This window comes from Prionailurus viverrinus, chromosome B3, assembly GCF_022837055.1.
Source record: "Prionailurus viverrinus isolate Anna chromosome B3, UM_Priviv_1.0, whole genome shotgun sequence".
Classification (NCBI taxonomy): Eukaryota; Metazoa; Chordata; class Mammalia; order Carnivora; family Felidae; genus Prionailurus; species Prionailurus viverrinus.
Window position 1 is genome coordinate 76908378 of NC_062566.1, and position 15616 is coordinate 76923993.

The 15616-nt window shown below is 33.8% G+C and overlaps 1 protein-coding gene across 2 annotated transcripts in view; it reads left to right on the forward strand.

Annotated features, from left to right (window-relative positions):
• Positions 1 to 15616, forward strand: part of NUBPL (NUBP iron-sulfur cluster assembly factor, mitochondrial) — a 232736-nt gene that overhangs the window by 89921 nt on the left and 127199 nt on the right. For both annotated transcript variants that reach the window (XM_047863856.1, XM_047863855.1), the window contains exons 5-6: positions 4915 to 4954; positions 5045 to 5135. In XM_047863856.1, the coding sequence (XP_047719812.1) occupies positions 4915 to 4954; positions 5045 to 5135 (131 nt within the window). The remainder of the gene's footprint in view (positions 1 to 4914; positions 4955 to 5044; positions 5136 to 15616) is intronic.

The window sequence follows — 15616 nt, forward strand, 5'->3', positions numbered from 1 at the left end:
TAGGACTCTGCTGACAGCTCAGAGCCTGGAGCCTGCTTCACATTCTATGTCTCCCTCTCTCTCTTCCCCTCCCTGCTCTCACTCTGTCTCTCTCTCAAAAATGAATAAATATTTTAAAAAATTAAAAAAAGAGAATATCTCATTGACAATATTTTAAGGAAGGATTTCTTAAACCATAAACGATAAACCATAAAGGAAAAGGATAAACCATAAGGGGAAAAATTAATGTATTTGATTACATAAAAAGTAAGAACTTCTGGGGGTGCCTGCCTGGATCATTTGGTAGAGCATGTGCCTCTTGATTTTGGGGTTGTAAGTTCGAGCCCCACAATGGGTGTAGAGATTACTTAAAAAGAAAAAATCTATATAAAAAAGACCTCTTATTCAGAAGATACTATAAACAGTTAAGCAGAGTCTTGTTCAGGATAATGGACATGAATGCCTAGTGCATTTGATTAACGTATTTGATATTAACAAAACTGGAAGGTAGTTTAGGAGCAAATTACTAGGAAATACATAGAAAATGAAGGAAACACATGCACCACAAGATCTGCCTATCATCAATTCATGGAAACAAAGGAAAAATAATCATATTTTATGTCATCTTGCTCAGCTATTCATAGCATTTACATGATTATCTAATTAAAATGGTGATATAATTACATAGAGAGGATGAGTGCCTGAAAAGTGTGCCTGTGTTCACGAAAAAATTACTAAATCCTATAAAATTTTATGAGACAACTAAAAGTTGTGAAAATTTGAATAAGGTTCACAGATTAGTTAATCATATTGTATCAGTGTTAGTTTCCTGGTTGTGATAATTGTACTATGGTTATGTAAGATGTTAACATTAAGGAAAGCTAGGTAAAGGGCATATGAAGACTGTACTATTTTTGGAACTTTCTATAAGCCTCACATTAATTCAAAATGAGAAGTTAAAAAAATCATTTGGGTTGAGAGTTGTTGGCTCTGGGGAGTAAGAAATGGAAGAGGGTTGTAAGATTATTGACTTTCAGTAACAGTTTTATAGTACAACTTGACTCTTTAATCTGTATCCATATGTAATTGGAGAAAATCAAAGTATAAAAAATACAGAGCACAATGGTGAAAAGTTACTCTGAAAGTTTAAGTTGGATGCTTTGGGGAAAAACTGACATATAAACCATGCCTATATGTTTTATCTCATTTTCATTTTTATCTCATTTTCTCAATTTCAGTCTCTTTAAGAAGGAGAAACAGGCTAAAAGACACTGATGAAATCTGACTGCAAAATTCTACTCGATTTTTATGATCTGTCCTAGACTTTTAGCTCAACACTAGTCCAAGTTGCGTAAAGTATCTAGAGGGCTTTTTCTATACCTTATTATGGTGAAATAGACTATAGTAGCAAGAATGAATGAGAATGTGGTTACACAGATCGTTTGATAAAAGAAACCATATTTTATAGTAATATAAATTATTTTATAGTTTATATACTTTTTAGTTAACTGTAAACTTCAATTTCTTTTCCTGTTTTGTTTTTTTGTTTTGTTTTGTTTTTTGTTTTTTGTAGGTACTTGGTCATAAACAGTAGATTGTTTTTCCCTCGAGATTAATGCAACTTCTTGTCTCCAATGACAAAGGAGAGTTTAAAATATATTTTTTTATTGTGGTAAAATACACATAACATAAAGCTTACCATCTTAAACTTTTTTTAAAATAAAGTTTATTTGTTTATTTTAGAGAGAGAGTGCATGCACGTGGGGGGAGGGACAGAGAGAGAAGGGGAGAGAGAGAATCTCAAGCAGACTCTGCATTGTCAGATATCGTGAGATCATGACCTGAGCTGAAATCAAGAGTCAGTCGCTTAACCAACTGATCCACCTGGGCACCCCACCATCTTAACCATTTTTAAGTATACCATTCACTGGCCTTTTAAATACATTCATAATGTTTTGCAGCCATCACCACTATCCATCTCCATAGCTCTTCTTGTCTTGTAAAACTGAAACTTGATACCTTTCAAACAGTAACTTCTCACTGCCACCTCCCATGCTGCTGGCAACTGCCATTCTCTTTTTTGTCTGTATGATTTTTACTACTTTACGTATTTCACGTAAGGGGAGTCATACAGTATTTCTCTTTTGTGACTGGCTTATTTCACTTAGCATAATGTCCTCAGGGTTCATCCATGTTATAGCATGTCAGAATTTCCTTCCTCTTTAGGACTTTAATAATTTAAAGTATTCTATTATGTACCAATATTTATATCTGTATCTATATATATATGGAAATATACATATATATACACACATAGACACACACCACATTTGGCTTATCCATTCATCTGTCAGTGGACACTTGGGTTACTTACACATTGTAGCTTTTGTGAATAATTCCCCTATGAACATGAGTGTCCACCTATATCTTCAAGACCCTGAGACCCTCATTTCATTCCCTTTCTGTATGTACTAAGAAGTGGAGTTCCTGGTTCATATGGTAATTTATTTTTAGGTTTTTGAGGAGCTACCGTATTATTTTCCATAGCAGCTATACCTTTTTATATTTCTACCAGTAGTGTACAAGTATTCTTCAAACTTCTGCATATTCTTACCAGTACTTCTTATTTTCTGTGTTTGTCAGTTCTTTTTTTTTTTTTTAATGGTAGCCATTCTAATAGGTATGAGATGGTATCTTATGGTAATTTTGATTCACATTTCCCTAATGATCAGTGATGTTGAATATTTTTCCATGTGCTTTTTGGCTATTTGTATATCTTCCTTGAGGAAATGTTTCTTTACTTCCTTTGCCCATTTTTGAATTATGTTTCATTTTTTGCTGCTGTTGTTGAGTTTTAAGATTTAACATATTCTGTGTTACTCGGCAATCAAAAAGAATGAAGTCTTGCCATTTGCAATAACATGGATGGAACTAGACAGTATTGTGCTAAGTGAAATTAGAGAAAGACAAATATCATATGACTTCACTCATGTTGAATTTGAGATACAAAACAGATGAACATGAGGGAAGGCGAGCAAAAATAACATAAAAATAGGGATGGGGACAAACCATAAGAGACTCTTAAATACAGGAAAGGGTTGCTGGAGGGATAATGGGTGGTGGGATGGGCTAATTGGACAAGGGGTGTTAAGGAGGACACTTGTTGGGATGAGCACTGGGTGTTATATGTAGGTGATGAATCACTGGATTCTATTCCTGAAGTCATTATTGTATTGTTAACTAACTTGGATGTAAATTTTAAAAAATGAAACAAAAAGATTTAATATACTCTGGATATGAATCCCTTATAAGATACATGATTTATAAATCTTTTCTCTCATTCTGTGGCTTACTGTTTTACTTGTTGATACTGTCTTTGATGCACAACATTTAAAAATTCTCATTAAGTCCATGTTTATTATTTCTTTTGTTGCCTGTACCTTTGTTGTCATATCCAAGAAATCATTGCCTAATCCAATGACATGAAGCTTTTGCTCTATGTTTGTTTCTAAGAGTTTTATAATTTTAGCTCTTACATTTAGGTCTTTGATCCATTTTGAGTTAATTTTTGTATATGGTGTTAGGTAAGGGTCTGACTTCATTCTTCTGCCTGTGGATATCCAGTTTTCTTAGCACCATTTGTGGAAAAGACTGTCCTTTCCCCATTGAATGATGTTGGCCTCCTGTCAAAAATGATTTGATTATATATGTGATGGTTTATTTCTAAGCTGTCTATTCTATTCCACTGGTCTATATCTGTCTTTATGCCGGTACCTCACTGATTTGCTTACTTCAGCTTTGCAGTTAAGTTTTGAAACCAGGAGCTATGAATCCTTCAGCTTTGTTCTTCTTTTCTAGATTGATTTGTCTATTTGGTATCCCTTGAGATTCCATATGAATTTTAGGATGGGTTTTTTTGTTTGTTTCTGCAAAAAATGTCATTGGGATTTGACATAGGGTTCCATTGAATTTGTAGATTGCTTTAGGCAGTATTCGCAGTATTAAGTCTTCCAGTCAATGAACATGATAGGTGTTTCCTTTTATTTATGTCGTCTTTGATTTTTTCAGCAATGGTTTGAGGTTTTCATTGTACAAATCTTTCATCTCCTTGGTTAGGTTAATTCTTTTCATTGTTTTTGATGTTGTTACAAATGGAAGTGTTTTCATAATTTTCTTTTCAGATTGTTGTTAGTTTATAGAAATGCAGTGGATATTTGTGTGTTGACTTGTATCCTGCTACTTAGTTGAATTCATTAATAGCTTTAATAGTCTTTTTGTGGAATCTTAAGGATTTTCTATAAATAAGATCGTATCATCTGCGAACAGAGAAAAGTTTTTCTAGTTTGGGTGCTGTTTGTTTCTTTTTCTTGCCTCATTGCTCTGGCTCTCTCAGTATTATGTTGAATAAAAATGACAGAAGTGAGAGTATCCCTGTCTTGTTCCTGATCTTAGGGGAAAACTTTTAGTCTTTACCATTGACTATGATGTTTGCTGTGGTTTTTAATATATGACGTTTATTAATGTTGCGATACAAAATAGAGAACTTATTAGATGCATGCATGTGTATTTGTATGTGTACTTGTCATGTATACACATACTAAACACGTATGTAATTTATATATTTATATATATGAATAAAATTGATGGATACAATTACTTACGGAGGCTATTTTTTAGAAACACTTGAAAATTATATATGTTTCTTAAAACTTTATCCCAACTATTTTTAGATGTTGTGTCTATTGTAAGTATTGGTTGTGTGCTTGGTATAATGTTTAAACTGTTGTTTATTGAGGTGAATAAGTTGGAAGTTAAAGAGCAGCAGTTTGAATAGCCCATTTGTATTTTTAATTTGACACTTTTTGATAAGAAAATAAGTCAGTATGTTTGTATATTCTAAAAGAGAGTTTTTTATTTTTTATTTTTTAACTTCAGACAACCTAATGAGGCCTCTTTTGAATTATGGTATTGCTTGGTAAGTATGTCTTTTTTACTTTATGTTACTTTTCAGAATAATATTGACTAATATATGTAAATTAGCTGTATTTTTGGTTTACTCTTGCAGTATGTCTATGGGCTTCCTGGTTGAAGAGACTGCACCAGTTGTTTGGAGAGGCCTTATGGTAATGTCAGCTATTGAGAAACTACTGAGGCAGGTAAGAAAATTGAATTAAGTGTCATTTTGTTATTGGCACATTATTGTTAATGCATTTGCTGATTGGAGAGTGGTTAATATTTGCAGTCAGGCTTGAGATGTTTTGCAAAAGAATCCAACTAATCGACTGGATGTATAATGAATTATGTGGCACCAAGACCAGTTTCACTGGTCTGTGATTTAATCTTACCCATTGCTTATGATTACCGAAAATCTTAATGTCTTATTTTATATTGTTCTTTTGCTTTGTTCAGAGTCTGCAGTCAGATGATGAAATCTATAAGTAATCTGCCTTCTTTAGATTTATGTTTAATCTCATTGTGGCCAATATTGAGTTATAAGGGCAGTGTAGATATTCTTGCATGTAGAAAAAAATTATATAAATCATGCTCACGTTTTAAAATTGCTTTAGAACAAAATAAAATTTTGTTTTACTCTGCGTACATCTGGCTCTTTATTTATGTATATAATATCTGCCCAATCAACTTTAATTTATCCTTAAGAGAACAGTTGATTGGATAATCTAAAAATATCAGATGGGATATATGTTATTTATAGAAATAATTTTAATTTTTTTCTAGTAGCTGTGAATTTGTAGTTAATTATGTTCTAGATAAATATTATAAGTAATTTGGATTTTCTCCATCCATTTACAGCAATTATCCCTTATTTATTCAGATTTTACTTTGGGTCAGGAATTACGTGATAAGTTGACAATTCTAATCATAGATATTCCTATATTCATTTCTAGTTGAAATAGTTGGTAAATGAAATATGTCTTGAACTCTGAAACTTTTTTAATGTTACATCTTGTCTTCCTTCTGCTGCTTAAGTTCTGATAAATGTGCTTTTTGATCTCTGGTCCCAGAGTCCTGCTACTTTCCTAGTGCGTTCAAGTCTCGTGGCTGCATTTCCTCCCCTTTTATACTCAGATCCCATAGTTGGCTATTTCAGTTGTATTCCCAACAACACCCCTTCTTTACCAATTCCTTTGTGACCTTGATCTTTAACCTTTATTTGTGTGGATTAACTCAGCCTCTTTTTTTTTTTTTTAAGGAAATTCTACAACAGTCTTTATTCAGGTTATAATTAAAGTGGGAATATAATTAAAGTGGGAATTTGGAAACACCAAGAGGAAAATTCTGATTTTGTCATCAGAATATTCTAAATATTAATTTTCCCTTCCTATGTTACTGTTATAATTCTCAACAGGAAATGATTCAAATTTTTTCCTAAGCCTTATGGATGGTCACAAGAAAATGGAAATACTTGTATTTTTCAAAGTGATCAGAGTCTTGGAGACCCAAGTCAGTGATAAGAGACACAGAGATATAGCCAAGTATTGGTGCTGTCCTCTAAGAAGCAGGATCCTGCCTCCAAGTGTCCTTTTTAAGTACTAAGACCCATTTAAACCTCAGACTGCAATAGATGATGAAAACATCTCTGGCAAAAGAACCCCTGAGGGTAGACAGAGAGACCCAGTATGCACGTGCCCTCAGGAGAGGGGCAAAGGGAGTTTCCCATGGAGGAGTGAAAGTAAACCTGACAGTACACATTAATTAGGCTGCAAAAAATTTGTGCCTGAAACTCACACTTATATTTAGTACCTGCTTTTATAAATGAAGAAAACCTTATGAAACCAGAGGTAAAAGATCAAAGAAGAAACCAGATTTATTATTTTTCTATTCTGAGGTGTTAGGGAAGAGAGGAGGGGCAGGATCCTGATTCCACGTTATCAGTCAATGTCCTTCCATAACCCAGCCTCTTTTATCCACTGCTGAATACTGTTGGAGTTATAGAATAATTATGTTAATTGCTGGCATTATACATTTTTGATTTCTGAATTCAAGCCACACTCCCATCATGTCAGTCATCTGACATTATTCATGTTCTTCTCAACAGTTATCAAATACTAAGCTTAAGAAATATTTATGGAATTTGGTAGTCTGGTAGAGGCCCTAGTGGAGATTTGGAGATTTGGCTCCCTGACACATAAGTCATATAAAAGTCACAGTTTAGGGGAGCCTGGGTGGCTCAGTCAGTTAAGCGTCTGACTTTGGCTCAGGTCATGATCTCACGGTTCATGGGTTCAAGCCCTGCATCTGGCTCTGTGCTGACAGCCCAGAGCGTGGAGTCTGCTTCAGATTCTGTGTCTCCCTCTCTCTCTGCCCCTCCCCTGCTTGTGCCCTGTCTTTGTCTCTCAAAAATAAGTGTTAAAAAAATTAAGAAAAAAAGTTACTGTTTACTCACATAAATGCTGAAGGTCCATATTTAGCAAAACATGCTGCAAAATATCAGGATGAAAGATGAGGTGAGAAAATGGATCTATAGCTTATTTTATTGGGATACTCTGTAAGATATTAGGACATTACACTGTATATTCACCTTACAGTCTTTTTAAAAGTTACTTTTATCATTTGCACATTTTAATTGGGGGTGAAAAGTTGATATTTTTGGACTATACTGTGACCAATGTTTATCATCTGAGTTGCTAATTAGGGAGTGTTTTATTTTTGTTTTTTGTTTTGCTTTAGGAAAGCACACCAACACTTGGTAAGTTTAACATCTTTTGTGAAAATTTAGTGGCTCAATAGTTGCTCTGTACAGCAGTGAACTGTGGAGGCTACCTGATTCATTGGCTAATAGAAAAAAAAATTGCATATAACATATATACAGAAGAGTGTACAAGTCATAAGTGCACAGTTAGATGGATTATACCCAAGTGAAAATACCTATATAATTATTCAGGACATGATAAATAGAATATAGAAGTTCCTTTCATTTCTCTTCATAGTTACTCTTTTGAGGAAGAAGATAAATACTTATGGTCAGTCTACCATCTTGAACTGAAAGCCTGGGTTAAAGTTTTTTCCCTCTCCCTTGTGAGATTTTATTGAGTTAAACTTATGCATACTATGGGATGCAGAGATCTTATAAGTATGGTTTAGTTATTTTTGATAAATGTATATATATCTGTGTAACCATACCCCAATCAAGACAGAGAACATTTCCATCCCCCATAGTGTTTCATTGGGCATTCTTTTATTCAATCTCCCACTCATAGGCCATCACAGTTTTGATTTCCAGTATCATAAATGAGTTCTGCTTGTTCTCACACTTCATATAAATGGAAACCTACATAATGTAGTTGTATTTGGTTTCTTTCTCTTAGCCTAATGCATTTGAACATCATCCTTTTGTTGCCTGTATCAGTAAATGAGTCCCTTTTTATTGCTCAGTAGTATTCATTGCATGAATATAATCAAATACTGTTTGTTCTTCTATTGATGGACTTTTGGGTAGACTCCAGTTTTTGGCTATTATGAATAATGCTGCTATAAATACTTGTACCAGAGTTCATAAGAGTTTCAGTTGCTTCGCATCTTGTCAGCATTTGGTGTTGTCAGTCTCTTCACTAGTGGATGTAAAATGGTATCTTCTTATCATTTTAGTTTGTGCTTCCCTGTTGTTCAGTGATGTTTAGCCCCTTTTCATGTGTGTATTAGATATCACTGTGTCTTCCTTTATGAAGTGTCTGTGAAGTCTTCTACTCATTTTTTTATTGGCTCATTTTTCTTCTTATAATTGAGTTGTAAGAGTTTTAATGTATTCTGGCTGTGAGTCCATTGTCAGATATATGTATTGGGAATATTTCTCCCAGTATGTGGCTTGCCTTTTGATTAACTGATGTTTTAAATTTTCATGAAATCCATTTTATCAGAAAAAATTTTTTTAATGCTGAATGCTTTTTGTGTCCTCTCTAAGAAATCTTTGCCTGTCAATCCAAGGTTACAAACATATTCTCATATATTATTGTCTCAGAGCTTTATAGTTCTGGTTTGCACATCTTAAATTTTGTGTGGGAAGTGAGATAAAGGTTTATATTTTTTCATAGTTGTGGTATAATAGTAAATATATTTGTTTTTGCTCTTGGGTCCTGGCACAAATCTCCTAAAACCCTTGGAATTTCCTGAGTTATCAATAGGAGTATCTTTTGTCATTTATGAGGAATCCCTTTTTGAGCACACCTGAGTTCATCCTAGTAAGGTGACTTACAGTGGGGACCCTGGATAGACTCATGATGGGGCTGGTCTCCAGAAAGACCCAAGTGTTTAGAGGGTTGGGACTTTATCAGCCCCATCCACTGACCTCTGGGAAGGGGAAAGGGAAGGGGAAGTATGGTGTGGTTTAGATTAAGTAAGCTATGAAAACTTTCAATGAGCTTCTGCGTTGGTGAATGTATTTACATCCTCGTGGGTTCTGCATACCTAGTTCTGTGGTATACACATACAGAAGCTCGTATGCTGAGGGCCTTTTTGGACCTTGCTCTTTGTATCTCTTCATCAGGCTGTTTATCTATATTCTTTCTGAAACCCTTTATAATAAACTAGTAAACATAAGTAAATGTTTTTCTGAGTTCTGTGAGCCACTCTTATAAATTAATCACACCTGAAGGGAAGGGGTTATGAAAACCTCTGATTTATAGCCTGTCAGTCCAGGCACAGGTAACAACCTAGACCTGTGATTGGTGTCTGAAGTGGGAGTAATCTGGTAGGATTGAGTCCTTAACCTGTGAGATCTGATGCTGTGACACTGTCTACACCAGGTACAGTACCTGGTGTAGATAGGGTCAGAATCAAATTAATTGCTTGGTGAAGTTAGAAAACACATAATAGATTATCTAGTTGTTCTAGCACCATTTGTTTAAAAGATTTCCCTTTCCCTATTGAAGTGACTTGATACAACAGCAAATGAAAATCAATTGAGTGTATGTGTATGGGTTTATCTCTAGGCACTCTGTTTCGTGTTCCATCTGTCTAGTTTAATCCTTACAGTAAAAGCATACTATCTTGATAATTGTGGCTGTGTAGAAAGCTTAAAGTCACAAAGTATGAGACTTCCAGCTTTGCTTTTTTTTCAAGATTGCTTTGCTTACTGTATGTTCTTTTCCATTTGTTTAAAAATTTTAGAATCACCTTGTCAATTTGTACAGAAAAGCATGTTAGTATTTTATTAGGATGGTGTTGAATGTACAGATCATTTTTTTGTGTGAATCAAGATCCTGGCAATATTGAGTCTTCTAATCCATGAGCATGGTATATTCCTACATTTATTTAGATTTTCTTTAATTTCTTGGAGTGATATATAGTTTTTAGTGTATGGGTCTTGTACTTCTTAGATTTATTCCAAATATTTTATGTTCTTAGATGACATTGGAATTGGAGTTGTCTTTTGTATTTAATTTCAAATTGTTTGCTATTAGGGCATAAAATATACACTGTTTAGCTTTGTATATTAACCAACCTTGTGTTCTGTGATTTTACTGTATTTCTATTTTTAAGTAGGCATTATGTAGATTTCTTGGTATTTTATATGCACATGATTATGTTGTCTGTAAGTAAAACAGCTTCAATGCTTCCTTTCCAATCTATTTCTTTCATCTTATTTTCTCATTTTCTTATTGCACTGCCTAGGACCACAAGTATAATACTAAACAGAAAAGATGAGAGCAGACATCCTTGTCTTCATCTGGATTTGCAGGATAGGGTAACAATAAGTATTTCATCTTTAAGAATGATAGTGGTAGATTTTCACTGATGCCCTGTGTCCTTCCCATTTCTTTGTTTGCTAAGAGGTTTTATTGTGAAAGGGCATTGAATTTTTTCAAATGTTTTTTCCTCCCCATTTATGGAAATGATCATGTGTTTTTTATTTTATTAATGTAGTGATTTACATTGATTTTCTGTGTTAGACCAGCCTTGCATTCCTGGGATAAATTCTTGGGATATATTTTAATTATAATAAGTAATATTGGGGGTGCCTGGGTGGCTCAGTCGGTTGAGCATCCGACTTTTGATCTCAGCTCAGGTCTTGATCTCAGGGTCATGAGTTCAAGCCCTGCGTTTGGCTCGTGCTGGGTGTGAAGCCTACTTAAAAAAAAAAAAAGTAATATTATAATTACTTCTAATATATTGCAGGATTAAATTTGTTAACATTTTATTAAGGAGTTTTAGATCAGTATTTGCGATGAATATTATTTCCTAATTTGTTTTTCCTGTAATGTCTTTTTCTGGTATTGAATGGGAGCTGTCTTGGCTTTGTAATAGGAGTTTGGAAGTACTTTCCTCTTCTTCTATTTTGTGAAAGTGTTGGTGTAAAATTATTAGTTTTGGTGTAATGTTTGTATTTTATGGGATTTATCAAGGAAATATGGGGCTGGGATGTTTTGTTTTGTTTTTCCTACTTGGTTGGGAGAAAGTTTCTGAGGATTAATTCTGTTCACACCTTTTAAGTTCATCTTCTTTCAGTTTTGTTGTGTTTCATAAGAGTTTATTATTTCACCTGAGTTATAGAATATATATATATATGTGTGTGTGTATATATATATATATATATATATATATATATATATATGGTTGTTCAAAATATTGCTTACTACCTTTTAAAATAGAATATGAGATGTGGTGTTTGCTCTTTATTCCTAATATTGGTAATTTGTTTTTTCTCTCTTTTATTCTTGATTTTTCTTGCTTGGGTTTATCAATTTTGTTAATTTTTTCCAAGAATCAAATTTTGGCCTTTTAAATGTTCTCTATTTTATGTTTATTTCCTATTTTGTTGTTTTCTGCTGTTATTATACTTTTCCTTTTTTAAATTTCAGGCTTAATTTTTTTTTTCAACCTTCTTAAGTTAGAAAGTTAGATAATTTTAAACATTTCTCGTTTTCTATTTTATTTCATTTTAAAAATTTTTTAACATTTATTTATTCTTGAGAGAGAGAGAGAGGCAGAGCATGAGTGGGAGAGGGTCAGAGAGAAGGACACAGAATCTGAAGCAGCCTCCAGGCTCTGAGCTGTCAGCACAGAGCCTGACGTGGGCTTCGAACTCATGAGCCGTGAGATCATGACTGGAACCAAAGTCAGATACTTAACTGACTGAGCCACCCAGGAGCCCCTCTCGTTTTTTAGTATAAGTAGTTATGACTATAAATTTATATTAAAAAAAATTTTTTTTAATATGTTATTTATTTTTGAGAAGCAGGGGAGGGGCAGAGAGAGAGGGACAGAGGATCTGAAGTGGGCTCTGTGTAGAGGGCAACAAGCCTGATGTGGGGCTTGAACTCATGAACTGAGAGATCATGACCTAAGCTGAAGTCAGATACTCAACTGACTGAGCCACCCAGGTGCTCTGGCTGTAAATTTATCTTTAGTCATTGCTTAGAATTCTGCAAATTCTCCAGTGTTGTGATTTCATTGTCATTCAGTTTAAAGTAAATAATTTTTAATTTCCTTTTAAAATTTTTGTATGTGTTTAATTTTCCTAACATTTGAGGATCTTTTAAATAACTTAATGGTATTTATTTCTAGTGTAATTTTGTTTGGGTTAGAGAATTTACTCTGTAAAATTTCAATCTTTTAAAATTTTTGAGACTTTATGGACTAACATATGGTCCATCTTTCTGATTGTTCCATATGCTTTTAGAAAGAAATTGTATTTTTCAGCTGTTGTGATAATATTCTGTAAATACCGTTGAGGTAAGTTGATAGTATTGTCAACTCTTTAATATCTTTATTGACTTCTTATGTAGTTACTTTGTCACCTACTGAGAGAGGATTACTTACTGTAATTAATGATATGGTTGGTTTTAAGTATACAGTTTTAACTTTTTTCTCAGTTTTCATCTATTTTTTCTTCCTTTTTTTTTTCTATTTTCTTTTGGATAAATTAAATACTCAAAAAATTCTATTTAAATTCTTCTCATGACTTTTTATCCATACGTCTTCTTATATTATTATTTTGTGGCTACTTTAGGGATTATAATAAGCTTTCTTAACTTTTCACATTCTTCTTAAGGTTTATATTGTGCTACTTCATATAAAATTTTATGAAGGTATTTTGTTAATTTTAATTTTTATTTTGATTCCAGTGTAGTTAACATACAACATTATATTAACTTCTGATATAAAATATAATGATTCAATAACTCTCTACTCATTGCTCATCAGGATAGTGTACTCTTAATCTCCTTCACCCATTTCACCCATCCTCCCACCCACCTCCCCTCTGGTAACCCTCACCTTTCTCTCTCTATAGTTAAGAGTCTGTTTCTTGGTTTTTCTGTTTCCCCTTTGTTCATTTGTTTTGTTTCTTAAATTCCACATATGAGTGAAATCCTAGTATTTGTCTCTGACTTATTTTGCTTAGCATTTTACTCTCTAGTTCCATCCATGTTATTGCAAATGACAAAATTTCATTCTTTTTTATGATTAATATTCCATTGTGTGTGTGTGTGTGTATATATATATATATACACACACACACACACACCACATTTCTTTATCCATTCATCTATTGATGGACATTTGACTGCTTCCATAATTTGGCTATTGTAAAGAATGCTGCAATAAAAATAGGAGTGCATGTATCTTTTTGAAATTAGTGTTTTCATATTCTTTTTTTTAATTTTTAAATTTTTATTTTTGAGAGAGAGAGAGAGAGAGAGCACATGTGGGGGAAGGGCAGAGAGAGGAGGACAGAGGATCTGACGCAGGCTCTGAGACCAATGTGGGGCTTGAAGTCACAAACTAGGAGATCATGACCTGAGCTGAACTGAACCACTGAACCACCAGTGTTTTCATATTCTTTGGGTAAATATCCAGTAGTACAATTACCTAATCAAATGGTAATTCTATCTTTAATTTTTTGAGGAACCTCCATACTGTTTTCCACAGTAGCTATACCAGTTTGCATTGACATCAATAATGCATGAGGCTTTTTTATTCTCATACCCTTGCCAGCACTTGTTGTTTTTTGTGTTTTTTATTGTGGACATTCCCACATTTGTGAGTTGATATCTCATTGTGGTTCTGATTTGCATTTCCTTGATGATGAGTGATGTTAATCATCTTTTCATGTGTCTGTTGGCCAAATGCATGTCTCCTTTGGAGAAATGTCTGTGTTTGTGCCTGTTTTTTCACTGGATGATGATGATGATGATGATGATGATGATGATGATGATGATGGTGGTGGTTGGTGTTGAGTTGTATAATTTCTTTATATATTTTGGATGCTGACCCTTCATCAGATATGTCATTTGCAAATATCTTCTCCCATTCAGTATGTTGTTTAGTTTTGTTGATTGTTTCCATTGCTATGTAGAGGCTTTCTACATTGATGTAATCTCAATAGTTTGTTTTTGCTTTTGTTTCCCTTGCCTCAGGGGACCTATCTAGAAAAAAATGGTATGGCCGATGTCAGAGAAATTACTGCCTGTGCTTTCTTCTAAGATTTTTATGGTTTCAGGTCTCATGTTTAGTTCCTTAATCTATTTTGAATTTATTTTTTTGTATGGTGTAAGGAAGTGGTCCAGTTTCATTCTTCTGCATGTAGCTGTCCAGTTTTCCCAGCACCATTTGAAGAGACTGTCTTTTTCCCATTGCATATTCTTACCTCCTTCGTTGAAGATTGACCATAAAATTGTGGGTTTATTTCTAGGCTTTCTATCCTGTTCTGTTGATCTGTGTGACTGTTTTTGTGCCAGCGGCATACTGTTTTGATTACTACAGCTTTGTAGTATAATTTGAAATTTGGAATTATGATACCTCCAGCTTTGTTTTTCAAGATTGCTTTGGCTATTCGGGTCTTTTGTGATTCCATACAAGTTTTAGGATTATTTTTTCTAGTTGTATGAAAAATGCTGTTGGTATTTTGATAGAGATTACATTAAATCTGTAGATTGCTTTGAGTAGTATGAACATTGTAACAATACTTGTTCTTCCAGTCCGTGATCATGGAATATCTTTTCATTTATTTGTGTAGTCTTCAATTTCTTTCATCAGTGTTTTGTAGTTTTCAGAGTTCAGAATTTCAGAGTTTCAGAGTTTTCAGTGTTTGTAGTTTTCAGAGTCGGATACTCTCTCTTATCTCCTTGGTTAAGTTTATTCCTAGGTATTTTATTATTTTTGGTGCAGTTGTAAATGGGATTGCTCTCTTAATTTCTGTTTCTCCTGCTTCATTATTAGTGTATGGAAATGCAACAGATTTCTATACATCGATTTTGTATTCTGCAACTTCAATGAATTCATTTATCAATTCTACTAGTTTTTTGGTGGAGTATTTGGGGTTTTCTATATAGAGTATCAGGTCATCTGCCAGTAGTGAAAGTTTTATTTCTTCCTTACCATTCTGGATGTCTTTTAATTTTTTTGTGTGTCTGATTGTTATGGCTAGGACTTTCAGTACTATGCTGAATGAAAGTTGTGAGAATGGATATTTTTATCTTGTTCCTGACCTTAGGAGAAAAGCTCTCAGTTTTCCCTATTTTTTTTTTAATTTTTTTTTAACATTTATTTATTTTTGAGACAGAGAGAGACAGAGCATGAATGGGGGAGGGGCAGAGAGAGAGGGAGACACAGAATCGGAAGCAGGCTCCAGGCTCTGAGCCATCAGCCCAGAGCCTGACGTGGGGCTCAAACTCATGGA